This window comes from Trichoderma breve, chromosome 3, assembly GCF_028502605.1.
Source record: "Trichoderma breve strain T069 chromosome 3, whole genome shotgun sequence".
NCBI classification, from domain to species: domain Eukaryota; kingdom Fungi; phylum Ascomycota; class Sordariomycetes; order Hypocreales; family Hypocreaceae; genus Trichoderma; species Trichoderma breve.
Window position 1 is genome coordinate 1664662 of NC_079234.1, and position 27250 is coordinate 1691911.

The 27250-nt window shown below is 50.1% G+C and overlaps 8 protein-coding genes across 8 annotated transcripts; 4 read left to right on the forward strand and 4 right to left on the reverse strand.

The window, feature by feature from the left end:
• Nucleotides 1-1775: 1775 nt before the first annotated feature.
• Nucleotides 1776-5740, reverse strand: T069G_04941 (tetratricopeptide repeat domain-containing protein; the record flags this gene model as incomplete). Its single annotated transcript, XM_056172151.1, has 10 exons — nucleotides 1776-3283; nucleotides 3368-3819; nucleotides 3868-3877; nucleotides 4062-4091; nucleotides 4195-4423; nucleotides 4475-4765; nucleotides 4815-4874; nucleotides 4941-5166; nucleotides 5247-5284; nucleotides 5342-5740. The coding sequence occupies 10 exons, from the start codon at nucleotides 5738-5740 to the stop codon at nucleotides 1776-1778; spliced, it is 3243 nt and encodes a 1080-aa protein (XP_056029009.1).
• Nucleotides 5741-6806: 1066 nt separating this feature from the next.
• On the forward strand, nucleotides 6807-7493 carry T069G_04942 (acetyltransferase (GNAT) domain-containing protein; the record flags this gene model as incomplete). The annotated part of the gene is made up of 3 exons (XM_056172152.1): nucleotides 6807-7217; nucleotides 7268-7333; nucleotides 7401-7493. 3 exons carry the CDS (start codon nucleotides 6807-6809, stop codon nucleotides 7491-7493), a joined length of 570 nt encoding a protein of 189 aa, XP_056029010.1.
• A 766-nt stretch (nucleotides 7494-8259) lies between these two features.
• Nucleotides 8260-9492, forward strand: T069G_04943 (FAD binding domain-containing protein; the record flags this gene model as incomplete). The annotated part of the gene is made up of 1 exon (XM_056172153.1): nucleotides 8260-9492. One exon carries the CDS (start codon nucleotides 8260-8262, stop codon nucleotides 9490-9492), a length of 1233 nt encoding a protein of 410 aa, XP_056029011.1.
• Nucleotides 9493-10016: 524 nt separating this feature from the next.
• Nucleotides 10017-11795, reverse strand: T069G_04944 (adaptor complexes medium subunit family domain-containing protein; the record flags this gene model as incomplete). Its single annotated transcript, XM_056172154.1, has 5 exons — nucleotides 10017-10106; nucleotides 10169-10970; nucleotides 11026-11219; nucleotides 11276-11719; nucleotides 11793-11795. 5 exons carry the CDS (start codon nucleotides 11793-11795, stop codon nucleotides 10017-10019), a joined length of 1533 nt encoding a protein of 510 aa, XP_056029012.1.
• A 1089-nt stretch (nucleotides 11796-12884) lies between these two features.
• On the forward strand, nucleotides 12885-15344 carry T069G_04945 (uncharacterized protein; the record flags this gene model as incomplete). Its single annotated transcript, XM_056172155.1, has 4 exons — nucleotides 12885-13985; nucleotides 14040-14778; nucleotides 14839-15267; nucleotides 15322-15344. 4 exons carry the CDS (start codon nucleotides 12885-12887, stop codon nucleotides 15342-15344), a joined length of 2292 nt encoding a protein of 763 aa, XP_056029013.1.
• A 3849-nt stretch (nucleotides 15345-19193) lies between these two features.
• On the forward strand, nucleotides 19194-20836 carry T069G_04946 (magnesium transporter NIPA domain-containing protein; the record flags this gene model as incomplete). Its single annotated transcript, XM_056172156.1, has 6 exons — nucleotides 19194-19207; nucleotides 19285-19328; nucleotides 19411-19436; nucleotides 19538-19628; nucleotides 19697-20240; nucleotides 20323-20836. The coding sequence occupies 6 exons, from the start codon at nucleotides 19194-19196 to the stop codon at nucleotides 20834-20836; spliced, it is 1233 nt and encodes a 410-aa protein (XP_056029014.1).
• Nucleotides 20837-22195: 1359 nt separating this feature from the next.
• On the reverse strand, nucleotides 22196-23350 carry T069G_04947 (KH domain-containing protein; the record flags this gene model as incomplete). Its single annotated transcript, XM_056172157.1, has 2 exons — nucleotides 22196-22964; nucleotides 23328-23350. The coding sequence occupies 2 exons, from the start codon at nucleotides 23348-23350 to the stop codon at nucleotides 22196-22198; spliced, it is 792 nt and encodes a 263-aa protein (XP_056029015.1).
• A 1181-nt stretch (nucleotides 23351-24531) lies between these two features.
• Nucleotides 24532-27006, reverse strand: T069G_04948 (myotubularin-like phosphatase domain-containing protein; the record flags this gene model as incomplete). The annotated part of the gene is made up of 3 exons (XM_056172158.1): nucleotides 24532-26100; nucleotides 26146-26865; nucleotides 26992-27006. The coding sequence occupies 3 exons, from the start codon at nucleotides 27004-27006 to the stop codon at nucleotides 24532-24534; spliced, it is 2304 nt and encodes a 767-aa protein (XP_056029016.1).
• Between the last annotated feature and the right edge of the window lie 244 nt (nucleotides 27007-27250).

Here is a 27250-nt window from a genome sequence, read left to right on the forward strand (position 1 = left end):
ATGTCATTGGCATCATGGTGCGCAACAGACATGGGTGCAAAGACAAGAAAGGCTCAGTACAGCATCAACAACATGGCCAGCGGATGAACAACCTCGTCTCCTCATCAGCAGAGCTGCTCACCGCCAAGGGCGTCTACCAGCGCCACTTACAGGGAAGAGTTTCTAGTTCCTGGTGATACAGCCATACAGAAGTGCTTTGATTGGCGTCGCATCGGCCGCCTCTTGTCTCTGGACGGCTGAAAGATATCACCGGAACTGAGCAAAACCCATGCAGCTAGCATCCCCGGATAAAGCAGGGCGAAATACAGGAATCTGTCAGAATGACGAGGAAATGGATATGCCACCCAGGTTTGATGCGGGATTGACGCGTCCTATCTACGGATCTACACGACTAATACGGACAGGGGTCATTTCAGCTGGCAGCTTGCTGTGAGATCGTCAAGCGAGCATCCAAAAGAGATGTGTGTTTAATTAGTAAGGCAATGGCATGGGTTATGAGATGCCTGGGGACTTTCACCATGGCCAGCGAAATGTGAGCAGATTGGGTAGAGCACCGGGTATGTGATCCATCATTAACGCATCTTTCCAGCCGGCTGTTTAACACTCGCGCGGAACACGGAACATAAATCCGAGACATTTGGCTTTCTTTCAGCATTGCCCTGGACTCTTTTTTTTTTTTAGTAATACATGCATGCTGACTTGTGATGCTGACTAGCAAATCTATCAGAACGTACAACCGGGAACTCCTATGCTGTTTTCGAGTTTCGCACTCTATTGCACGGAAACTACCTACATGTAATCTGTCAATTGGCCAACCTTCTGCTTTCGCACCAGTCTCATTGGCGCATCCATGGAGTTAACCACCGTGACCCAACTGGCTTCCGGTGTCATTCCCGGTGTGTCCAACGTGCGAACGTGATCTACGACGCCATATGCTTTCGACGTAAAGTGGCATGTTTGTATCGCGTCATATGGATCGTATTTCTGCAACTTCCCATGCCGAACCTGAACCTGAGCCGAACGCCCAGGGGTAATTCCAATCAGCATCTTCTGCCGTAACCTAGTATTACAGTAATTGTCATAGAAGGTGTCGCAGTTGCCGAATCTTATGGATGTGGATTTTCACCAAGGACCATGGTAAATTGTGGCTTATTACAGTGTGAAATATGTTGATGCATACGTGTAGTATCAATGTCAAAGGTGGCACTAACATTTCTGCCCCTCCAGTTTTGGCTGATTCTATGTCTTATGGATGGCCATGACCTAAATGCTATGCCGGCTCGTGAATCAGCAATGCTGCTTTCCCAGGCCCAACATGATTTATTACAAAAAATGCTTTACGGATGATGACGCGGGTTCTTGAAAAATCGAGAAATAGCAGGCATGAATCGTCTGAAAGATGACTTCTGGCCACTTCTTTACTTGACCAATTACTTAGAGTCATTCACATTCATTCTAGAGTTTACAAAGGGTAGCCAAAAGTGTCTTGGGAGGAAAACACTCTTAGAAGAGTGAGCCAGAAGATACCATATTTCTCCTTGAAAATACCTGATTAACCTGATGATTAAAGCTTAGATCTGTGATAGGTTATGATTTACCATGTAAGTCACGGTAATTCTTCCCAAATAAAGCAAAGACTAAACATTGAGATTAGGTGGCAGGTACCTATGTAGAACTAGCAGAATTGTGGTCTTTTATTGCTTCATACATGTAGGGGGTGACTACGTGTAAGGAGAGGGTATGAGTGCAAGACTTCAAAATCGCTATATAAAACACTAAATCTCCCACTCTTCTACTGTTGATTGAGCCCGGATTGTATCAGGATGCATCGGACTTAGGACTTGATGTCGAGTTTGCGCACAGGTCTTCATTAAAACTAGGGCATCATTATGTCGACCTTGGTTTTTCCACGTAAAGGCCACATTATACATGCTGACCAGTGTATGTGGATGATCTGCGCCTAGCTTCATCTTGCGAGTTTCCATCACTTCCACGTTTAGATCCTCGGCCTCCTTCCATCGGCCCTGGTAGGTGTATGTTGATGCAAGGTTGCTCATGCTAGTCAGTGTATCTGGATGATCTGCTCCTAGCTTTATTTTGTAAGCCTTTGTCACTTCCATGTTTAGATCCTCGGCCTCCTTCCATCGGCCCTGGTAGGTGTATGTTGATGCAAGGTTGCTCATGCTAGTCAGTGTATCTGGATGATCTGCTCCTAGCTTTATTTTGTAAGCCTTTGTCACTTCCATGTTTAGATCCTCGGCCTCCTTCCATCGGCCCTGGTAGGTGTATGTTGATGCAAGGTTGCTCATGCTAGTCAGTGTATATGGATGATCTGCTCCTAGCTTTATTTTGTAAGTCTTTGTCACTTCCATGATTAGATCCTCAGCCTCCTTCCATCGGCCCTGTTTCCTGTATGTTAATGCAAGGTTGTTTATGCTGGTCAGTGTATATGGATGATCTGCGCCTAGCTTCATCTTGAGAGTTTCCATCACTTCCACGTTTAGATCCTCAGCCTCCTTCCACCGGCCCTGGTATGCATATGTTAAAGCAAGGCTGTGCATGCTATTTAACGTATCTAGGTGATCTGCGCCTAATAACTCTCTTCGTATCTCTCTTGCTTCCGTATGGAACATCTCTGCTTGACTCCATTTGCCCTCAAAGTTGAAGTAATCAGCAATACAGTAGAGAAGAGATGCCCTTGATTCCTTCTCATCTTTTGATTTCAACCCATTTAACTGTAACACAGCGTTTGCATGTGATAGGTATGCGGCGCATTTTGTTCGGGTTTCATATTCGCCGTGGGGATACATGTTCGATACTGTAATCAGTGCTTCCGTGCTGAATCGACTAATCGTTCCCCGGCTAGTAAGCCATTTACGCGTCACCAGCTGTACAAGCCGATGCATATCGAAGCTGCCACTAATCTCCGTCACGAAGGAGAAGGCCTTGAGGATTCCCAACGCTTCTGTAAGCTCCATTTCGCCTCGCGGGACCCCGTCCCCTGCTTGCTCGCTATAATGTGATAAAAACTCAGCCGGGATATCTTGTCGATCGAGCATACTCATTAAGGAGAGGAGTTCGCTGGCCAAGACGTGCTGCCGCTCGATCTGCTGGAACGAAAGCATCCATGTTTGTGCTACTGCCTGAGGAGCTTCTGTGTCTCGCCCCACCGTCTCGAATTCCCTGCTCAGCAGGTGCACGATGTCCATGTCGCTATTGCTTAGTAGTTGAAGATATTTGTGCACTGTTATGCTAGTTTCTTGAATGAACGCAGCAGCCTGAGCTAACGCAAGTGGCAGGCGTTCTAATTGAGAAGAGAGCATTGACACTTCAGTAATGGTTGCGCTTGTGTCTTTGAGCTTCGCACAGAGGAGCTGTGCTGACTCCTCCTCATTCATTCGCAGCACTTCTATCGGCTGCTGTCCTTTGGTCATCCTAACTCCCACCTGCTTGTTCCTTGTCGTGATGAGAATTGTACCGTGGGCACATTCGGGCAGGTATCGAGCCAAATGCTCCTCATCTTTCCCTTTACTGGGGCTTGTAGTAGTGCCCGCAGGCTGGCCAAAGAAAAGCTGCATATCATCTGCGTTATCAATGATCATGAGCCACTCTCCGCGGTCCTTCTCCTCCAACCAACCTTTCACTAATAGTAGCATGTCAACCTTAGGTTCCGCGTAGCCAGGGATGTCGTACTTTTGTGCGATAGATGCGAACGCTTGGCGAAATCGGGCGGCACTGCTAGCATGAATCCAGAAAACGGAAACTGTAGGGTGTGTCTTTTGCAGCTGGAATGCATATTCCAATGCGATTTGCGTTTTACTATCCCCTGTTAGCATACGAAATACACCAAAAAAGTTGATAACGTACCCAGTCCCGCCTAAGCCATATAATGATGCTCTTGCTTGAGATGTACCACTCGTTTGTTTTGTATGCCCCAGCTGGTCTTTTAATAATTTAAGGATTTCTGAGCGTCCTACAAAGTCTGGATTACTTGTGTAGGGTATTAAATCTAGACTTTGGCTTAGTATTTCGTAGATATTACTGGCGGCAGCCAAACCTACACTTCACAGTCGAAGTCCGTTGGACTCGCGCTACAAGTTGGTATTAGCTAAAATCAAGCAGAATGATGATTACAAAAAGACCGTCTTCAATTTACATAGAACTGGCGAGGCGAGAAGCATTGAAGCTACTTACAAAAGCGAGCCTTCACCACGTTTGAAGCCTCCTGCTCAAACTGTTGAAGCTTATCCAGCGCGCTGGTATACCCCGTATCATTTCTATTACCAAACTTGACCATCATTGAATGATCCGAGTCCAGGGGGATTTTATCCTCCATAAAATCGGGAAGTTGAAGAAGGGCCGAGTCGTTGTCCACCTTGGTAATGAAGTCGCCAGTTCTTTCCCAGCGTTGGCTGTCGCTGTCCTATTGCTGGTCTCAGTCATCTCCTCGGTGCTATGATACCACTTTACTTACAAATTGAAGCTGCCTAGTCTGCCTTGTTTCATAGAAGCTTACAACCTTCCGGTCTCGGACGAGATTCTTGAAATCGGCCAGCTGATTCTCTAGCAAGTCAGACTTGACTCTGATCTGCTGAAGCAGCGCGCTCCGCGGGTGGTTATCTCGACCAGCCAGCATCTTTTCAATATCATCTACCACTAGCCCTTTATGCGGAATCCCAAAGAGAAGCATCCCGTATGTAGCCTTGTGGAGCGTTGCAATCGTTGGATGATCGTCTTCGTTCGTTTGGACCGCTTTTACAAGGCACTATACTGCTATTGAGCTTTTTACATGTGAGTTACAACGGATAACATACGTGAGCGAGTATGATACCGCCAAAGCTGTGTGCGATGAAGAAGAGCGGTCGCTGCCTTAGCTAGAGCGGTGCATTTATTAGCCTCCGATTCATTCTCTTATGACAGCATGTTGAAATAGAGCTTACCTCCTCTGTGTTCCGGATTTTCTTGAGTGCCTCCATTAGCCCCCGGCTATAGTCCATAATGGTGTCGATTCCACGAGCTGAGAGCTTCGAGTTGTAACCATAAGTCATCGTGCGACAGTAGGGCAAGTCTTTAGACAGGAAATGGCGCAACCACATCCGCCCAAGGTTTCCCTTACCCCTCCACGAGCCATATGCATGTCCATCGAGACCGGTGATGGCGATTATACTGCGACCCAGTGGATTAGCGTTAGGGCTGCGCACAGGAACAGCAAGAGCAGACTGCACCATTAACGAAATGTCACATACTCTGCGGTAACTGGCTTGTCTGCTTTGGGGGTGTAGAGCTGTGTAAACCCAAAGAAATGTTGGTCAAAATTTATATCCACATCACCCATCTCAACCTGCCAATCTTCCAGAGGGTTCGCGTCTAGCTCGGACAAGAAATCGGGAACTCTGCCGCCAAACTCCACTAACGCAACCGTCTCCTGCTTATTGTTGGAGCAAGATGGCACGATGCTTGCGGTGACTTTTGATTGTGACTGTTCTTCACCCTTTAATAGGTTTTTGCAGATGAAATCCACCAACGCATCGTTCGTCTGCGAGGCCAGGAGGCCAGTAACGCGAAAAACAAGGTTCTTTTGCCTAGTAACCACCCGCGAAGAGTCGATCTGTAGTCGAGAGGTGGCAGTTGCGGGCGCTTGGGTATTGGATGAATTCCGAAATGTCTCGGCAGCGTTCGGTGTGGCCACTCCCTCGCGGGATGGACGGTGGCCCATGTTCCGGCGTCTCACGGCTGGCATCGTGTAATTCGTAATCTTACTCGTGTTCACAGACTCGGCTATCAGCCAATGCGGCGCCTATGGCATGTCAAGCAGATAGAGAATGGGATCCATGGATGATAATCAACGAGAAAAGGGAGTATTAAGAAAACTACAAGACGCGGGGGGGAGCAATAAGGCGTCAGGCTGCTTCATGCGGCTGAAATTGGTTGCAACCAATGATAGCCCAGAGTAAGGCCTAAGTAGAATATCGACGACAAAAGAGGCACTGGGGAGATACACGTCTGATATAGAACGGTCCGTTCCTAGCGTTCTTTTACACCTTGAATTAATACATATATTAGTATCAATGAGATGGCGGAAAAGGCCTTGTAGCTTCAATCGTCGACATTGAGCTGTACGGCGGTCCAGCAGCGAACAGATTTAACCATCTCGTTAGCCGACAAGCCGCTTTGAATCATGGCTTCGATCTGATTCTATTGGGAGAGAGTAATATTGAACAACTGTGACATCTTCAATGGCAAGGTCTGTATTTAGTTGTTACATGTATAGATAATCTTCAACTTTAAGTACCGTAAGTAAGTTGCTAGTGTTTCTCCATAGACAAGCCCCAGTTTAATTGATTGCTGATGGTATGAATTGACTCAGCGGCAAGCAGCTGCGTGTATTGATGCCGTCGATCCGCCGCTATCGTTAGAGCTATAACGCTGGCCGTAATAGCTGCCGCCGCCTTTGAGACTGAGACCGAACCCGAGCCCGAGACCGAGCCCGAGACCCAATCTAAGGCTGAGGAAGTCATTAAAGTCATCCCGGCCGCCTAGATCAAAGAAGACGAGCCGGATGAGCTATCCAGTCCGTAAGAGGTGTATTCGCGGCTTCTTGGTCGCTGACGTGCACTTTCTCACGCTACGAGTCCCCATTGCGCGTGCTAGCAGCTTCGGATTTCTCGTGAATTATAGACCGAACCAAGTATTTATTCCCAACTTTGCACTCTTAAACCACAACCCCAATCTGTCTTTTCCTTTATAAACTAAGTAAATTGAAGTTCTGCTAGTATACAATATTTTAAAAAAGCAACAACGACATCATGGAACACATCACAATCATTCCATTCTCACCCTCTCAACACACTCATCTAATCCCCGCCATCATCCAAATGCACATTGATTGCATCCAATCCGACGGCGCTCTCCTACGCTTCCACCCACCCTTTACTCCCGAAAAAGTTCAAAAGATGGAAACTTTCTGGAATGAACGCCTCTCTCAAATATCTACCGGCCGTCGCATCACCCTGATTGCTCTGGTATCACCAGACGGCAAAGACCAGGGTGATGTAGCCGGCATCATAGAGCTAGGCATGCCGGAAGCAGACACAGGTCCTTTCCGAGGCGACGTCGAGATGCTCATGGTGTCGCCAAATTATCGACGCAGAGGCATAGCTAATAAACTACTCAATGAACTGGAAGAAATCGCAAAAGAAAAGAAAAGGACACTGCTGGTGAGTTGTGAAGACGTGTATTTTCGTAACCGGGGCTAACATGTACGCAGCAACTAGGGACAGACGTTGGCTCCACGGCGGAAAAATATGTATATCCTCGCCTAGGATATGTTCTTGTATGTTCTCTTCTGCATCTTCTTGATCCTTTTATTGTGACTGACTTACTTACTCTTGCCTTTACAGATAGGAACTGTCCCCAACTATGGCATCTCGCCTCGGGACGGCTCGCTGAAAGACGGTGCTTTCTTTTACAAGCAGCTGGCTCCAATTTGCTAGTTAGATACTGCATGGTTATGATTTTACATAGACTTGATGATTACATTTCTACATAGATTTAAATTCTTAAAAGAGATCACTTGTAAAACCACATCAACTAATCTTGTGAATAACATCATGCGCTGTTACGCCACTGTGCACGCACCAACCAATACACCAAAGATAAGACTCAATTCCATCTTCACCAATCCCATCAACCTTCTCAATTCCCCCTCCGGCTGTATCGGCAATACGAGCATCCTCCTTTTTCATCCTTCAAGCACCTCAAATCCTTCTGCTCTGCCACATTCAGACTCATTGGCTTCCTCGGCTCAAGGCGGCCTAATTCGTCTCCGAGACCACCCCACTCGGCCGAGTGGGGTCAAGACCCGGCCGAGACGGGCACCAGCAGAAGCTGCCGAATTTCCTCGTGCCGACGTCCCTCCGGGTCCGATCGTGATATGCCGGGAGGACTCCCGATGGTTGTGAATGCCGGCTTTTGATTAGACGGCGGAGATACGAAGGATTGTCTGCCTTGTTGAAGGCAAATCCTTCGCAATATGGCGTCGAATAGACCGTGATACCACGTATATGCCGTGATGAAGGCAGGTCTGGTATATACGAATGTAAGTGGTATATATATCAGCCAGATCATCAAGCAGTTTGTTTCTCATCTTTATTATCATCACCATTCAAGCTCAGCAACACAAAAAGCAACATCATAACCTATCACCAAAACATCTCTCTTTATCCTTAACTTCCTACTATAAATTAAAAATCCCAAGCCATGGCCTCTCCATCAACCGGCGTTGCCATCATCGGCGCAGGCCTCTCCGGCCTCACCTTAGCCCTCGCCCTCCACCGCAAAAACATCCCCTGCATTCTCTACGAATCCCGCGAAGCTTCCCTCGACATCGGCGGCGCCATCATGCTCTCCCCCAACGCCCTCAAGATCCTCGACGCCCTAGGCGTCTACGCCAACATTGCCCCCCTGGGCTACCACTTTGAAGAGCTCTTCTTCCACTCCGATGACGACAAGCCCGTCGACAACTTCGAGTTCGGCTCCCAGGCCAAACACGCATACAAGGCCCTCCGCATCTACCGCTACGAGCTCATCAACGTCCTCGTCTCCATGGTCAGCGACGCCGGCATCCCCGTCCAGTACAACAAGAAGTTCTCCCATGTCACCTCCGAGTCTTCCTCCTCTGTAACCTGGGCCTTTGCCGATGGATCCTCCGCCACCGCAAAGCTCCTCGTCGGCGCCGACGGCATCCACTCTCGCGTCCGCAAGCACCTGTACCCAGACCTCGTCCCCAAGTTCACCAACATGATTGGCGTCACGGCCGCCGTGCCCCGCGCGCAGCTCCAGGCCGGACCCAACTACCCCCTGCCGGTCACCATCATGAGCCCCAAGCACGGCGCCTTTGTCATTGCCCCGCAGCGCGCCGACGGCTCGGAGGTCCTCATCGGGAAGCAACGTCGTCTCCAGCAAGAGTACGACCGCGCTGGCTGGGACGAACTGATGGAAAACAAGTCCTGGTGCGTCGATTTCCTGCGCGAAGGAAGCGCCGACTTCCCCCCTATTGTGGCCAATGCCGTGACCGACATCCCGCTCAAGGGCATCAACCTGTGGCCGTTCTATCTCGTCCCCAAACTGGACACTTGGGCCCAGGGCCGCGTCGTCATCCTCGGCGACGCAGCTCACGCAATCCCTCCCACCGCCGGCCAAGGCGTGAACCAGGCCTTTGAAGACGTCTACACCTTTGCTGGTGTCATAGCCAGGGTACAGCAAATGAAGGAGTCCGAAGATGACAAACAGGATGCCTTGCGTATCGCCAAGGCGCTCAAGAACTGGCAGCTGGGACGACAGGCTCGTGTGGACAGGGTGTTGGATCTGAACGACAAGCTGAACCAGAGACGTTTGCCGGATGCAGTCAAGGCTGGTAATTTTGAACCTTTTCACTTGGACTGGCTATATGGTGTGGATTTTGAGCAATTGATTGCTGAGTGGGCGAATTGATGGACTCTAAAGCTGTTGTATCTATGTAGTTGAAGTTGATTTTTCTTTGTTTCCTTAAGTAGCACCCAAATTGCAAGCGAGATCTGTCAGCGTCCCGGAGTTAGTGTTGTGTGATAAACCCATGCTTTTCATGACAGGTAGGCCATGATGATACAATCATCAGTCCCACAGCGACTGTAAATAAATCAGATTTGCACATTCCTAAATCAAGAGGCACATTGTTTAGAATCACATCTAGGGAGACCATAATCAGTTCAGCCATGTGTGATCCCAACCCTGGAATGGCATCAATATTGGCGACTCCTATGGTCATATCACAATCCTGTTTGGCACGACGCAGCGATACGCACCTTGTGTCACTTTTGTAAGAACTTCGCATCACGTCATCATTTGAAGCATTATCTTTCTACACGTTCCCGGAGCAGGGTTACCAAGCGCCCAAGCCTCCCATTTTATAAACCCCATATTGAAAAAAGAAATGACAAGAAAAGACAATCCACGCTTCTAGTATTAACTCTAGTCATCTACTCGACCAAATAGTTGTCCGCTGCGGACTTGACATCCTTTGAGAAAGTAACCTCCTCGTTTTCTTCAATCAGCGAAACGGAAGTGACCTGAGAACAAATATTAGCGACAAAGACTTTCACCGGGCGCTCAAAATCAGCAGCAAACTTACATCAACATCCACAAATGGTGTTGTCTTGTTGAAACGAATAGTCATGGGGAAGAAGTCGTTTTCATCATTGGATTCCGCTTCAAACTCAAACGATCCACTGGGGTTCTCATCATCGACTGAACCAATGTTCCACTCCAGTGTGTCTCCCGATACCTCGTAAGAGGCGTCGAAGCTAGAGACAACAGGCTCGCTTCCTTGGTAAGGAATAACGACACCGACATCTCGCAGGGCATCGCCGCCAGTCAGCTCGTACTCGACCGTGATGTTGTACTTGTCGGAGTCCTTGTTAATCCAGACAGTGAACGTAATAGGACAAGCGCTTGCGTCGTCAGCCTTTGGTGAGGCTCTCCATCGTAGGAGTCCTACGCCTTGGTTGACTGGGAATCCTCGAGCCGCATTGCTCATTTGCAGAACCTTGGAGCTGTTGAAGAGGTTGCGGTCCACGTTGGGATGAGGGCGGAACTGGGCACCGTGGGAAGGAATAGCGTGCAGGCCGAGCTTAATCTTTGTTAGGCTGGGATCTGAAACTCGCAATGTCAAATCTCCGTTGATTGCAATAGAGTTGACTGCGCCTTCTCTTGAGAGCTTGGCGCTTATCGTCTCGGCAATTGTGACATGGATGGCATCACGGTCCAGCGTAGTTGAGATTCGCGATTCGGGCTCGGCGGCGGCAGCAGGTGTTGGCGTGATGAGAGGAGCGTCGTCAGCTCCAGCACCAAGGTCTCCTCGAACCTTTTCGAAAATGTCGGTCGTCTTTGACTTCTTGCCCAGCTGCATTCCCTTTGCCTTGAGGGTAGATGGCCTAGCGAATTGATTAGCACTATGGAGAGCAGGCAACAGGATCCAATATCACCCACTTGTTGAATGTCTTGTTCTTCTCAGCTTCGTATGAGTCGTATGCGCTGGCAGCAGGCTGGGAGGGAGGGGTATAGGTAGGATAGACGGGTGTTCGCGGGGCGGCAGGGCGGCCACTTCTGGCGGACTCCTTGCGCTGCATCTCCAGCTGCTTCGCCTTGCGTTTCCGCTCCTCGGTAGCCTCAAGCTCTTTGTTCTGTCTCGGTGTAAGCAATTCAACTCGCCATGGTGACAGAGCAATTGGGTCCATACCCGTGCAATGATTTCCTGGATGCGCTCCTCATGACTCTCCATTTCCAAAAAGGTCCTGATCTGGCTGATGGTCAGGTTCTCTCGGTAGCCCAATGTGACCAGTTCGTCGAATGCGCTGAGAAGCTCGTAGGCATTTCGGACAATCTCTCTCTCGTCTAGCGTCTTGCAGGTGCTGGAGACGACCTGGGCGAACAGGTGCAGGGAGTCGATGTCTTGCAGAATGTTGGACTGTCGGTTGGTGATGAGCACCATGTAGAGCTCGTCGAGAGGTTGGTAGACGAATCGAACGTTGTCCTGCTCGACGATTGTGTGCTGGGTGCCGCTGTCTGCCAGCTTGGGGAACGACGCAAGGAGAGCCTCAATGCGGGATCTGGGCATCTCTCGAAACTGTCTCGAGAGGACAGCTTTCCCGCCTCGGGTGCAGATGGAGGCCGCGAGAACAACCTGGCCAGCCGTTAGTTGTCAATGAAATCAACATTAATTCGATTCTCAGGGCATTTTGGAGCTGTGCGCGCACCATTTTGGCAATAACGTGTTGTGCACTGAAGAGCAATCTGGGGGAGGCTTTGGTGGGATGTCCAGATGGTTCAATTGAGCCACGTCTAACTCAGGAGCTGGAGTTTAGTTGCTAACTCAGTGACAAGGCTACTGCTCTCTCTAAAAGCGACGTCACGTGTTGGGCCTGTGGAGGGGCTTTGAGAGATAAGGTATCGGCTACCTGAAGCTGGAAGAAGAGAGGAGGGCGTTTGATGTTGCATAGACTGTGGTAAGCTCAGTATATACTCTCCATTTACTCCACAAGTGTTGAAAAAATTATTTCAAGAAAGAGATTTCATATAACACATCTCTGATAGCCCAGTTATTAATCCATTAGCCGCTCTCAAACTTCTTTGATGTGTTGTTTGCTGCTCCATTGAGCACTTCTCTCAAAGCACAAGCAATAGAGGTATAGAGTACAAACTGCCACCAATTACCCCTGTCTTTCAATCATCTCAAGTTCTCAGTACCCCTCGTTGCCACAGCCAAGCCTGCAGACTTCAGGTACTAAGCACTTAGCTGACTCCCATACCCGCTATTCCTCTTTTAGTCAGCTCTCTCACGTGTGGGCCAGCTTTCTCCAGAGATCCAGCAAGCAAAGCTGCCTTTGGAAAGTTTGTTTGTCGCATTCATTAGCCTCAGCCGCAACTTTCATCAGGCTGCACTGCATCTGTCAGCATCAACCTCGACTACGATCCCTTTGTCTTCAACTTCCTCTTATACGACGCGTTTTCCGTGTCGCCCGACCCTGTTTCTTCTTTTCTCTTCTTTTCTCTCGATATCAATGTGTCACTCTCCTGTCGCCAGCCACCAACCTGAAGACACGATATCGTGAGTGGCGCAACACTACATCATCTAGCTCTCGACTCAACAAAGGATTGCCCTGGGCATCTCCAACCTTGATCTCCGGAAAGCGCTTCTTTCGCATTGCCGTGTAGCTTTAGAAGCTCACGCCTACCTGTAAATCCATCAACCACCGACTTACGACCATCGGAGCATTTGCAATACCTGTCCGAAATTCACACCCTTGCATTAACGATACAGCAATCCAACACTCAGGCCGTCACACGCCATGGCTGAGATTGAGATGGATGTTGACTTGGCCCCGTCAATCAAGTTTGACGAGCAGGCTGACGATGACCTCATCGACTACGACATCGATACGACCGAAGATCAGACTCACGAACAATGGCCGTCTCACCAGGATGAGCAAAACTCAAGTGCGCCAGAGCATGTGCACCCAGTCGAAGATTATGTAGGTACCGAATCGAAAAATACCGAACTCGAACACGACGAAGAACGCTTCCAAGATACGGGAGCAGACCGCCCTCAGGTCGATGCGGTGTACAACCATGACGACATTGCCGAAGAATCCCACCAGCCGGCAGAAGTAGCCGCCGAACTACATGATGAAAATGTTGCTTTGGAAACGGAACAATCCAAAGATGTTGTCGTTGTTGAGTCCGAACAGGTAGTAGACGAGATTGACTACGAGGATGGCGATGAAACGGCGACAAATGAGCCAATCCATCATCTAGATGAGGAAGAGAATCCTGTGCACGACACTATCACTGTGGAAGGCGTCGCCGATGCCGTTGTAGCAGAGCCCGCCGTACCTCAGCCACCAACAGAGCCTGCTGGTAATGCTGACGTGCCGGAGTCAGCAGCTAAAGATGATGAAGATGAAATAACGTGGGAGCATGAGGATGAACCAGAGGCTGCCAGTGGTGCTGCAGAGACCATTGTTTCCGAGACAGTCATTCCACCCACGAATGAAGGCTCGTACGAGCACCCTGAAACCCAGAATAGTGATTCACACGACCAGGCGTACGAACAGCACACTAATGCAACGGGCTCTGATAACGAGGAGACCATGGTGGATGGCCCGGGAGAACAAGATTCTGTGGAATATCAGCAAGACGAATCGCTGTCACAGCCTGAGGAGCCAACCTCTGATGAGCACGATTTCCCAGCCATCACTGTACAATATAAAGGGGACGAATTTCCATTCTTTTCGCAAGATAAAACGCAAGGTTTCTTTTCTGACGTATCCGTCCTGGATCACTCAATGGACTCAGTGCTTGCTGGTTTTCGAGCGGAGCTAGAAAATGAAATCGCAGCACAAGATGAACTTGTCTTTCAAGTCGACGAACTCGGGCTTGAATTTACAGAGGTACGTTTCCATCTATGGCTGTTTTTCAAAGGAACTAAACTAACTGCTCTGCAGACCACAGAACAAAAGTCACTCGCAGCCATCACACTACGACAAGTGTTGGAGGTGTTTGACTTGTTAGTGAAGAACCAAGATCCCGATAGTTCGCGAGTTCTATACACGTACCTCTTCACAAGGTCGAACGCTAGCAAACGATTTGACTTCCTGGCTGAAAGTGCGGCGGCTGGTAGGGGGCTCGATGAAGTGATTCATTTATTTGAGTCTCCTTTTGGACATCATCATGCTGCCGTTGATGCCCATCACAGACATGAGCATGATGATGATCATGATGAGGCTAGCGAAACCAATGATGCCACAGAAACTCACGAGAGTGTTGAGGACGATGATGAGAATGATGAAAACGATGCCGACGGTGGCAGTGAAGAATCTGAGCCGTCGGAAGAAGATGAGGAAGAGGAAGAGGAAGAAACCTCAGCCATCGAAGAACAGCCTGTCGACACTGCGGATCAGGATGAAGAGGAAGAAGAAGAAGAAGAGGAAGTAGAAGAGGAAGAAGAGGAAGAGGAAGAGGATGAAGATGAGGATGAGGATGAAGACTTCATGAGAGATACCGAAGACTTCATCGCAGAGGTTGAAGAGATTGCGAACCAGGAGGGAGACTACAGTGATGGCGGGGACGAGGAGTATAAAGATGAACAGCTTCAGGCAGTGGTCGTAGAGCCAGTGAACCATTCCGACAACGCGCATGCAAATGCAAATGCAGAAGATGCCCCCGATGCAACATACTCATATGGTAAGGCCACCAACATGAAGACAACGTTCGTTCCCTCATCCACTAACAAATCACGCCTAGATGATGAAGATGACGATGCCGACGCCAATCCATTCATTCACCTGGAACTTCAAGAGACCATGACAACCGATGGGGGCGAGATTCAGTACGAAGAAATTGTACATGTGGAAGGAGGCGATGGAACATCTCGCCAGGTTCCCATGCATCCGATGGACGAATATATTGAGTCCAATGAGCCCGACACTGGCACGACCAACACATTGGCCGATAATGCCGAAGCTATCTCTACCCTGCTAGACATTGGTGCGGTGCAAGACGAGGAAATTACCAACGAGGATCTCGCCTTTGATGATGATATGCCCGAGATCGACTGGAGAGATGGTCCAGACGCTGCCGATGATGCCAAAAACGACAACGACGTGCCTACACCCTCCGGCCTACCAAAACGGCGTCGAACCGAGGACGAGCAAGGCGCAGAAGACGAACAAGGTAAGCTCACTCGATGCCCCTGACTGCGACAGACGGAAGCTAATTGTTTTGTAGACGTCAAGCGCCGCCGACCATGATTGATCACATTACACCAAGACTAACGACGATGATTCAACACCCAATCCTCCCCAACATATCTTGTCACGCAGCTACATCTGGATGATACCCAAACGGGCGAGATGGCCCATTTAATATAACGGAATACTAACCGCAGTCAACAGCGTGACGTCTAACGATATATATCCGATACTCATCTACGTGCCGTCGGATAAACTGTCATACATTTCAACGCTCTTGAACGGAGGCGAATTCCAGGTAGGAATCCAGCGGGTTTACTAACAATCAAGACATTGCGACTATGTAGCTGCAGACGACTTCGCTTTTGGGTCGCTCAATGGCCAATTCTTTTTGGCAGCCGATTTTTTCTCGGCCATTCTTCTTTTCCCTCTTTGCTTTTTCTTTTTTTCTTTTTCCCTTTTTCCTCTCCTTTTTTTAATCCCCAGTCTCTTTGTTTTCCAACCTGGAGTTGGGGGTTCTGATACCACATTCTCTAGATTCAAGAGCCAGATTAGTATTTGGCACGAGCCGCTGTGCTCGACTTGGATCACTGGAGAAAGGATAGATATTCTACGGGATGGCTCTTGAGAAGTAACACTGGAAGAAAAGGTATGCCAGGCGAAGGCAACATGGCGTTTTTGGACAAGATGGCCCAGCCCCGATGTTTAAGGTGAAGTATGTCTGCACATAGATTTCGCTAGCTCTACGGACAGAGGTCTGTTGCACATGTCTTCAATGAACGTATCGAATGAATGAAAGCTGGACCTGAACTTGAGTGAGGGGCGTGATATATATGGCTTGTGCAATGGGTGAGTGGGTGGATGGGGATGTTCTCGTTTGGTGTCTTGCCTCTTGGACACAGGCTTTATAAGGGCCAATATCAAACCCAGCTTCCATCAAACGGTCACGGGATTCCCAGACCAACAAATCCGACGTGGTGTAGTGGCTAGCATACCGCGCTTTCAAATTGAGAGTACCGCGGCGATCCGGGTTCGACTCCCGGCGCCGGAATATTTTTTTGCTCATTTTGCTTATTTTGCTTCTGATCTACTGTTTCACATTGTCCATATTTGTTTTTTGTACGTCTGTCCTTGAGATCCTCTACCAGTAGTATACTTCATGACCATGCAAAAGCGTCGTGACAGGATCTTTGACAGCTAAACCCCGATCGCGACAAGCCCCAAATTCCTTTTTCCTTTGTATCCCAAGATCGGACGGAGCTTTCCTGGCGCCCGGCTTGACGTGTTTTGCTTTGCTTGGATGCACCACATACTCGGGGAGACGGGGACCAGGGGGGGTTCAATGTTTGCGCGTCCTAGGTCCACTTATCCAGGGGCTCTTGATTTTGTTTCCTCTGTTTTGCACACAGTTTGACCCCCCTTGAACCCGGTTTGACCAGGGGGGGGGCCCTAAATGTGAAGCAGAGCGCAGGTCGATCACTTTGTCGGCACTGTGCAGTGTAAAAAAGCTTGGAAGCGGGCTGGGTCGAGGGGTCCCACCAAGTTACGATTCAGGGATGAGATGAGGGAGGCAGCCGTTTTGGTGTGGAGAGGAAGACAAAGAGAAATAGTCAATGACAGGCATGTTGTAATGAAGGAAAAGACGATATAAAGCTGGTGACGACCCCCAGATGGCTCAGATGGTCCGTCAATTTCATTATCCTAGAAGTTCATATCACGAAGCAATAGCCAAGTGTCCTCGTGGGAATGAATACTGTAGATTTGTTGGGGGGGAATTGGGGATGCATTGAGGCGCAGCATGTTCGTGTCTAAGACGGCCATCTACCAGTCTCGTGATGGATGGAGGTTCAATTCCGAATCACACGGCGGGTGATGGCTTGAAGCAGTAGCGCTAGTAATGATCACGAATACGGAGTACTGGTATAAAATAGTAAAAGATAAGAGAAGATTAAACAGAGAAAAAAAGAGGACCGTCATTGGTATTTCGAGGGATTGCTGTTCCCTGCTTTGTACCTTTAATTGATGACATAGTACTGGTAGTTCCATCTACGAGCTGATGCGACCCTGTGACGAGCCGGCCAATGACGTCTTGGGGAATCGACTTGTAATGAATGCTATTGATCGCGTCCATCCCGGCAGAAGTGCGTGATGAGATTGAACTCCATGCGCTGTTTAAGTGCTTTAGGTGGCTCCGCTCATCGGAATTTTTTCTGTTTTTGTTTTTTCGCGCCGCCTTTGTCTCGGGCTACATCAGTATGTTGGCATTGATAATATGCTACAAGAAGTGTACGAGTATGGGGGGTTCGTGTTTTGTTTGTGCTTGATGCTTACTTGCATTTACCGCAACTCGGTGAGTAATAAGTACATAGCCCTTGAGTATGCGAGTAATACCAGCAGTGATATTACGTTAGCACTATGAGCCGAATATTGAGAACCTAAGGAAAACACGAGGAGACCCGGCATCATCTTCCCCATCATTTGCAGTTATATTGAACTATCAATACTATAGATGACGCGGAGGACACCAATGTCAAGATCTCCAGCCTTGCCGAAATGAACAGCAGCTGATGCTCAGATGAAACAAACCAAACACGATAAAGGCTGAAGCTGCGTCTTGCTCTGCTGTGCTTTGCATGGGGCCAGGAATTGGGATTGCAGCTAGACTAGGGGTTGGGCAAAAGGGCTTCCCTCCCTCCCTTGATTGCATGCAGTCAATGTGCTTTGGTAAATTGGCTGCTTTCTCTGTACACAGTACCTCTCTACCCACATGATGCGTCACCAATCATCAAGTATCATCTACCAGGACAGAGCAAGGGTCCCAATGTTCTTTTTATAGGGCCCTTGGTTTAGGTGCTGTAAGAAATCAGTGCAGTCACAAATGGCCCGCTAGCCCCTCAGGTACCCGTCTGGTCCCTCCAGCTTAGCGCGCTCAACTGTGCTGTGCTCCAGGGCCTTGCGCCTCTGTCGTGGCCCGCTGATACCGATGCCCGCGCCCTGTACACGCACTGCCAGAGGCCCAGAAAGACGCTGGTGAGACACGCAACTGATTGATCCAGTTGAGGTCACTGATCTCATTCCCAGAGGTTCGCCTCCCCCCCTCCATGTCCACTCCCACTCCCCAAAAAGCGCCACCCACTATTACAACCTACGCCTAAACCGAGTCCCAACTTTCAATCCAATCCATTGATTCGATCCCATCCAGCCACAAGCCACCACAAAATACATCCGCGATCGTTCCTTTTTTCCTTCTTCTCTCCTTCACTGCGCAAAAACCATCTTCGCCAGGCCTTTTTTCTACCCTCTTTCTTCCTCTTCCTCTTACCTCTCCTCTCCTTTCACGGCTCGGCGTTGCATCTGTGCTGCGTTTGCATCTTTGCATTTTTCTTTGCCTTGTAACGAATTGGACGACGAGCAACAGCATCTGGTGTGACTTGGGGAAACAGGCCACGGCACGACTGCTAGCACCTTTTGTCGCCTCTCCCTTTCTCTCCCTTGCAGACAAAAAAGGAACGAAAAAAACATCACGACGATCCAAACGACGATCCAAACGACGACAGGAGCCTCGCTCTCTTTATTTCTTTGATGGGCCTGATCTGATCTGATCTGATCTGACGACGCTTCTCTTACTCTTACGCTCAGCATTTCGACCTTTCGGCTCCCCCGCCTTCGAGTCGCCGCGAATCCCCAACTGCAGCGTTTTCTTTTTTTCGGCTTCGTCTTCATTTCTTTCGGCACCACGCATTCGCTACGATCCCGCCCTCGCGCACGCACGCTCATTTTGTCCCGTTCGCGACTCTTCCCTTTTCCAGGGAGCGCTGAGGAAGACTCGATCGACACAACACACCTTTGCATTTGCATTTGCTCTGCCTCTGTCGCCGGTTTGCGCGCGCCAGAAACTACTCGCTCAGCATGATTGAAGACAAGTGCGTTTGCATCTAGAAGAGGCCTCTTTTTGGACCAACAGGACGTCGTCCCGCTGACTTTTTTACCCTTGCTCTAGATATATCGGCCTGGCGTTGGCCATGTCATCAGCCTTAGCCATTGGTATGTCCAGCCCTTGCCCACCATCTCGCTCTGACTCCTTCACTTTTGCAGCGTGTTCATACTGACTCTTGGATCTCTTCAGGCACCAGTTTCGTCATCACCAAAAAGGTCAGACTCCTTCTGCGGCGGCCACGGCGGTTCTCGGCAACATGCGATGCTCAGCCGGCTCAACCGAAGACTGGAACCTGCTCTGCTGACGCCTTGCACAGGGATTATTACAAGCCGAAGAACGACACGGATTCGAAGGCGACGGATTTGTATATCTGAGAAGCCCCTTGTGGTGGGCTGGTATCGCAACCCGTGAGCATTTGACACCCATCCCCAGCCCTTTTCACGCACGCGTGTTAACTTCTTCCTCCTCTTTCTAGTTGGTGTCGGAGAAATCTGCAACTTTGCCGCCTACGCATTCGCCCCGGCCATCCTCGTCACTCCTCTCGGTGCTCTCAGTGTCCTGATTGGCGCCGTCTTGGGATCATACTTTTTGGATGAAGAGCTCGGCACGTTGGGCAAGCTGGGCAGTGCCATCTGCCTCATCGGTGCCGTCGTCATTGTTCTGCACGCCCCCCCGGACGAGGACATTCAGACGATCGATCAGATTCTGCACTATGCCATCCAGCCAGGCTTCCTCTTGTACGCCTTTGCCGTCGTGGCTTTTGCAGTCTTTATGATTTACCGAATCGCACCCGTCTACGGCAAACGCAACGCCCTCATCTATCTTTCCATTTGCTCCACCGTTGGCTCCATCTCCGTCATGTCCGTCAAGGCCTTTGGAATCGCTCTCAAGCTCACCTTTGCGGGCCACAACCAATTTACGCATCCTTCGACCTACGTCTTCATGATTCTCACGGCAGTCTGCATTCTGACCCAGATGAACTACTTCAACAAGGCATTGGCATCATTCCCGACCAACATGTGAGTTTTAGCTTGGTGGACACCAGCCTCGTCTGAGATTTTCTACTTTGTTAGTCGCCAATACTGATCGACGATTTCCCAGTGTGAACCCGCTCTACTACGTCACATTCACCACCGCGACTCTCTGCGCTTCCTTCATCCTCTTCAGCGGCTTCAACACCACCGATCCCGTCAACACGCTCTCGTTGCTCTGCGGCTTCCTCATTACCTTTACCGGCGTATACCTGCTGAACCTTTCTCGAGGAGACCCTCACGGCCAGAGGCTGGTTGCGTCACGCGGTGACTTTGACGCTGCTGGAACAGATATGATCTCTGGCTTCCAGACTCGCCGCAGCATGCAGTCCCGAAGGAGCGAAAACACCTCGAGGCACAGTCTCAGCAGCTTTCACGGCGACAGGCAGGGCCTGATCCGGGCCTATGACGAGGAAGAGGCTGCGGGATTCGGCCTCACCGACCTCGCCGATAGCGATGACGAGGGCCGTCGTCCTAACGGTGCAAACGGCTCCAATGGCTCAGCCAACGGCTCGGCGAACGGCAAGAAGCAGTATACCAGCAACGACATTGAGCTCGAGTCCCGAAAGCACTCCGACAGGTAGTAGGAAACTTGCTCGACCAGTTTTCTTTTCTTTCTTTTTACAATTATCGAATTACATGAGAGAGGTCAACGTATGATGGATATACCCGCAAACCATTGCCATACATCTCTTGTGAGATAAACCAAAAGAGTCGCTCAGAGTGGCCAACCAAATCTGTATATTTGCCATGCAATGCCATTTCTGAAAAAAAAGGGGGAGGAGCTATATTTCCATAGCGCAAGGGGGGAGATTTCCAGCCGCGTATGCAGGTCTCAGCTACTGCAAGCCGCTATCAATGTCCGGCAGAAAGAGATGGAGGGCCTGAGCCCAGGTGGCCTAGGAGGTCTTGTTCTTTGAAGATTCTGCTCCTCTGTCTCTTCTTCGCTTCTTTTTCCTATCTCACCCTCCTCGCTGTCCAAGTTTCCTGTCATCGTTTACAATGGGAGCAAATTCATGAAAGGGGTTGAGGTTCCGGAATCTACTGTCTTTTTTCTTTACCATTTGCTTTTCTTTATTCCTTTTCTTGGTGGGGGGAGAGGCGTTTGTGTGTGTACGTGTCTCTGTGGGATAACTTGCTTTTTATTTTACGGTAAACATGACTGATCGGAAAGGAAACTGGATTTGAAAGCATGCTCCTGTTGTACGATATATATTTTTTTTCTTGGGTTGGTTTGCATTTCTGGTGGCAATGGTAGAAAGAAAGAAAGCGAAGAGAAGAATCAAGAAATGGGCCGGTTCTATGTGGTCTTTGGAAATGAAAAAGAGTGTGTGAGGGTGACGGAGGGAAGGGGAAGCGAGTGTTGTTTTTCTTTGTGTTGACACGATGTGTTATATATACCACAGGCTGTTGAATGGCCTATAACAACGAACGGCCATTTCCTTCTTACTATTATTCTTACATCCCCCTTTTCTTATCCTGTTGATTGTAAATTTAGTACTACTTACCTTGTATTACACTTTGTCTGGCTTATAGCTGGATATTATATGTTTATATATACCATACCATATCATGCGGCACGGCAGGCAGCAGCACTCTTGTGGGCAACGAATGGGGGAGTTTGGCCATGAAGTTATTTTTGTATCATAAGATTCTCGTAAGTCTCACTTTTTTTGTTCTTCACGGCTTAATGATGTTCTACCAATGCCATGTTTTTTTAAAAAAAGGAAAAACAAGACGAAACCTTTTTCCATGCCCTTTAGCAGATGCAAATGATCAATTGACGCCTTAAGTTTGACCGCCATCCCTTTGCCCTGTGGCTTGATATATCATCCTCGCAACCACAAAACGTTTGTTCCTTTGCTTTGGTTCTTTTCCTCCCATTTGCAAATAACACACACACAAAGACCCTTTTTCCCTCACCATTCACCACCGGAAGCATCCTACTGCTCCTCAGCGGCGGGCTGGGCCTCCTCAACAGCACCCTCCTGCTCGGCGACTCGCACGTCCTGGCTGCCCTGGGCGGCCTGGGCGGCCTTGGCGCCGTAGTCCTGGCTGACGGGCTGGAGAACAGCCTGCTCCTCCTTGGGCTCGATGATGGTGACGGCGTCAGGGAGAGACTTCTGGGGGCCGGCCTTGCCCTCGGGGTCGGAGCCGCGCATGATCTTGACCTTGATACCCAGGACACCCTGTCGGAGCAGGACGTGGCGGGTGGCGCTGTCGATGAAGTCCTTTGCGGGCTGGCCAGAGTGGATCATGAAGCCGTCGGTGAACTTCATGGACTTGGCACGGGCAGCACGGAGCTTTCCAGAGACGACAACCTCGCAACCCTTGGCGCCGGACTCCATGATGAAGCGCAGGACACCATAGCAGGCACGACGAACGGCAAGACCGTTGAGCAGCTTGTAGCGGAGAGACTCGCACTGGGCGACGGCAGAGAGACCGCGGTTCTGGACCTTGGCGGCGTAGAGGGAGACGGAGTTCTCGGGGAACTTGAAGCGCTTCTGGATCAGGGAGGTGAGCTCGCGGATGCGGCGGCCCTGCTCGCCGAGGACCTCCTGGGTGTGGGTGGCGCGGACGATGATGTCGGTGACGGTGGGAGTGACGCGGACCTCGACGCCGGAGTAGCCCTCCTCAGCGAGCTCGCGCTGGAAGAACTCGTTCAGCTCGGCGTAGAAGACACCGTCGGCGACGAACTTTCTCCGCTTGGAGCTGTAGGAAGAGAGAAATGTTAGTGGTATGGTCTGATATTATATGCAAACGGTGGTAGCTGCAAGGGTTTGTGATGCTGGTGGTGGGTTATGGCGGTGGTGATGGTGGTGACAATCCTCCCCAGTATCGCAACGACTCTTTGGATTTTTCGATGTTGATTGATCCCCTCAATGGATCAATGCATTGTCCCTTTCCCTTTCCCTCCTCTTGTCCCATATTCTTCTCCCATGTCTTCAACTCTTCCCTGACGATACCATCATCACCACCAAACCACCAACCACAACCACCATGAAAAAAAACGACGTATGCTTGCTTGTGTATATCGATATAAGAAACGACATGGAGGGGCAATTCTGCACTCACATCTGAGCACCAGGGTGGGACATTTTGACTGGTAGGGATTCGAAAGTCTGTTGTGTGTTGACTTTGAAACTGGTGATTTCGTCTGGCCGTGCAAAAAGGGAACAAAGTTCGCGATCTCTTGGGAGGAGGGTTTGGCGGGCTGGGGCTGGCTTGCTTCACACACACTCGCAAAATTGCTTGCTTTGGCCCGCAGGGCAATTTTCGCCTTTTTTGTGTGGGTTGAGCCCTAACCGGGACGAAGTGGGTGCCTCTCTGGGAGCCGAAGAAAAAATGTGGAATTTGAAAGTGGTACGTACCTGGAGCCGCTAGTCTGGCATGTACCTTGTACCAGTAGCACCCAGCCGGAGAATCAGTTTTGGCGACTGCCGGCTCTGGGCATTTGATAGAGGCATGCATATCCGTGTAAGTCTAACATCGTTCGTGATAAATGAAAAGGAGAGCAAAGCCCAACACAACCTCACCAAAGACATGCAAAAAAAATCTCATTTCAAATCATCATAATTTCCATAACTCCCATTTCAAGCCACGCTATAAACATTCCCAAACCGCATCCCACAGTCGCTGAGACTGCTGTCTACAATCTACTCGACATTGTTGTTTTACACGCTGCCAATCACTGCTTCTTTGCCCCCTTTGAAGCAACGCAGCCATACTCATAACACCCCAACCGCCCGACCAAGAGTGAAATGATCACGCCGCTGATGGAGCATTGCTATCCAGGGAGCCGCTTGTTTAAATTGAAGTCTGTCATCCCCATATTATAACCCGCTGGTACTTTTGGCTAGCCAAATAATATGAGTTCTTGCCAGAACTCATCTTCTATCCGCCTTTGTATGACCTTGTTTCTTTTTGTAGGTAGCCAAAATCTGGCTTTGGCAAGAGGAGTGTATTAAAAGACGAGGAGAAAAGAGGAGAAAACGTCATGATTATCATATCTATCGTCTGGGCTCATTGTAACCACATCAATCTCATCCTACACGATCATCTTCAATGTCATCATTCACAGCCTTTTAAAAAAGGGGATGCCACGGGTCTTGCGTCTGTTTGGTTTGAGTTCGAATTATGATTCGGATGATGACTCGGATACGGGATCAACTTCAATCATCGTCATCTCCGACATAGTACGCGGTCGGACGTAGCGGCGGGTGTTTTGCGTCTCCGTGATCAAATAAGGCGCCGGGCCTTGGTCTGGAAACATGACCTCCTATGTCATCTCTCGCATCTCTTGATCGCGAGAAATGGGCGGTGTCGAGTCTTGCGCAATGGGCTCGGTAGCAGGCTCAGCTGGGCGGCCAAAGTTGGACATAACGGCCTTGCTTATGTTTAGCCCAGCGATGCCATCGCGTAGGGCGGCAAATGCGCTCATCCCATCAGCGGACACGCTGTGCTGCAGGGCGGCCTGTCTATCCTCAGGCGTCAGGATGGTGTGTGCAGTCTCCACCGCTGTGAGAGCCGACTGACTTGTGGAGAGGCTGGGCGGCCTTGGGCTCGGAGCTGAAGAGTCCGGGGCCTCTTCGACTCGGGCAACGCTGGGGTAGTTGAGGCTCGAGACGGCGGCCTGCCTGTCGCTTTCCGCAATGGCGGCGGCGTTGAGGGCCCCGTTCATTTCGTCCTCGGTCCTGCCAAACAGCTGATGCCACCATCGAACCTCTTCAAGACGCGGCAGAATGATGCGCTCTTTCCCCTTGATGTGGTCATCAATTGTCGGGTCGTAGTCTGGGTTGGTGAATTCGGCTCTCCGGCAGAGGAAGTAGTCCCACACGGAAGACGTCTTTTCCGCCACGCCGGCATCTTTTCTCTGCTTCTCGGAGTTGTACAAGAAGGTTCCATATTGGCACGAGTACGAGTGGTATAGCAGGCGCCGGAGGAAGCGTTCGTTGAACTCAAAGCGAGTCTTGTTCTGCCGCAGCAGCTGGTACATGCAGTCGAGGAACTGGTGGAAAACCGGACTAATCATCTTGGGCGAGGTGGCTTCCTCGTCCACCACTTGACCGCTGGCACCCTCACCCATAGTGGCGAGATCGGCGGCATCTTCCTTATTTGAGGTAAAGAATCGTTTAGCACCACTAATGACGTTTTGGAAGGCGTCAGTCCGGCCGTCGTTCTCTCCGGGTTGAACCTTGAGACCAGCGAATGCGTCTTTCTGAATGGTAAACCAATCCTCTGAATTGAGATGGCCCGAGCGTAACCTAAACATGTAGCCAAAGGACAGCCAATCTTTCTCTATGAGGACGATGAAGCCGTCGATAGTGCGATAATAGGGGTCCAGCATGATTTGGGACAAGGCACTCAGTTGGCTGGTACGATCCCAGCCGTCTGAGCAGTGGATCAAGACGTGCGAGTGTCTGATGCCAACCTGGCGAGCAATGAGGGCTGACCCGTCGAGGATATCGTGAATGTGTCTCAGCCAGTTGCTCTGGTGTAGAAGCTCGCGGTTGGGAGGCAGAGGAGACAGGTCGGCATCCTTGAGCGCCTCCACCACCTTGAGCAAAGAGTTGCGCATGATGTGAATGTTGTCAATGTTAAGGAAGATTTTCTGTGCGAATTTATACTTGTCCATAGGTTCCGAGCCCATCCCCTGTACCTGATTCATTATAGCATTGATTGTGGGACGGGCGTCAACGATCAGATTGTTCTGCTGAGCGCCATAGATGAGCCGCTTGCCAGTCTTGTCGTCATAGAGGGCAGCAGATTTCGAGATGAGTTCGTCCTCGTATCGCTCAGTTTCCGTCAGCTGCGTCTCCAGCATAACGGTGCTGGTGGACACCTCTGCCTGGCTAGACATTGGAGACGAGTCTTCTGAACCTCCATTGCCTACCGAGGCTGAGAAGGAGGCAGCAACGAGCTTTTCGTCTTGAACGTTGGTCCTCCTGGTAATGCCTGCCAGGGGCTGGGAGCTTCTTGTAATGGTACAGTTATTAATGGGGTGGATGTATGAGAGGGCAGGTATCCGGTTTCTCGAGCGAAATTCCTTTGCGTACTTGAGGACATTATCGGAAATCTTGGAGGGCACGACGAGAACGGCCGGGTAGGTATCGCAAAAGCTATAGTCCTGATTGATGTTGGTGATCCTCCAGCCTTTGTCGGGGAGCTTTTCACTGATGCCCTGCCGGCGAAACTCTGCTCTGGGGTCATAGAGATTCCAGCCGTTGACCTCCTTCTCCATCTTGGACGGCTTGTGGCTAAAGGCAAAGAGGTTCTGTACGGTGCCAAGCTTGCAAGTCCGACACTTGATGTGGTCATAGGCCTCTCTGGCCACTTCGGTGGAGGTGAAGTTGAAGGCGATAAAGGTAAAGTCTCGGCATTGGATGCGTATGGACGGGGCCTGGCGGGAAGACGGAGGGGTCGGCCGGAAAGTGCAGTGGGAGAGCATGGGATACGTGATCCATCGTTCGCGTTTCTTTGGCGGAGGTGCCGGCTCTTGGCCTTGTTGCTCTGGCGGTTCGATGGTCGCGCTGAAGACCATGTGGAAGTCGGTCAGCGTCAGCGTGCCTGTGGCCGTCTGGCCGCCGTTGATGCCCTGGACGCGCTCGATGATCTGAAAGAGCCATGATCAGTGACCTGCGAACATGCGAAACTTGGGTCATAAGGCTTGTAATCTGCTTGTGGTCTGCTTTGAAGAAACAAGCCAAACTAGCCCCCGGAACTGTGAAATATATCGCACCTTTTTGGCCTCCATGATGGGCGCAGGGCACAGGCACAGCGGCTGTGATGTGAGAGGAGAGAAGCGTCGTCAGAGCTCCAAAAGCGGCATCACATGGAGAACCTTGGAAGTCGAGCCTCAGCAGGGCCAGCGCTGGCGGGGCACCTGCCCGGGGAGTGGGGTTATGCTGTTATGCTGGGAGAGCCCCCAAAAGACGTCAGGCGTGGTGGCCATAGCGCCTTAAATAGGTACATGTAGGCACCTGTACAGGCTGTACTAC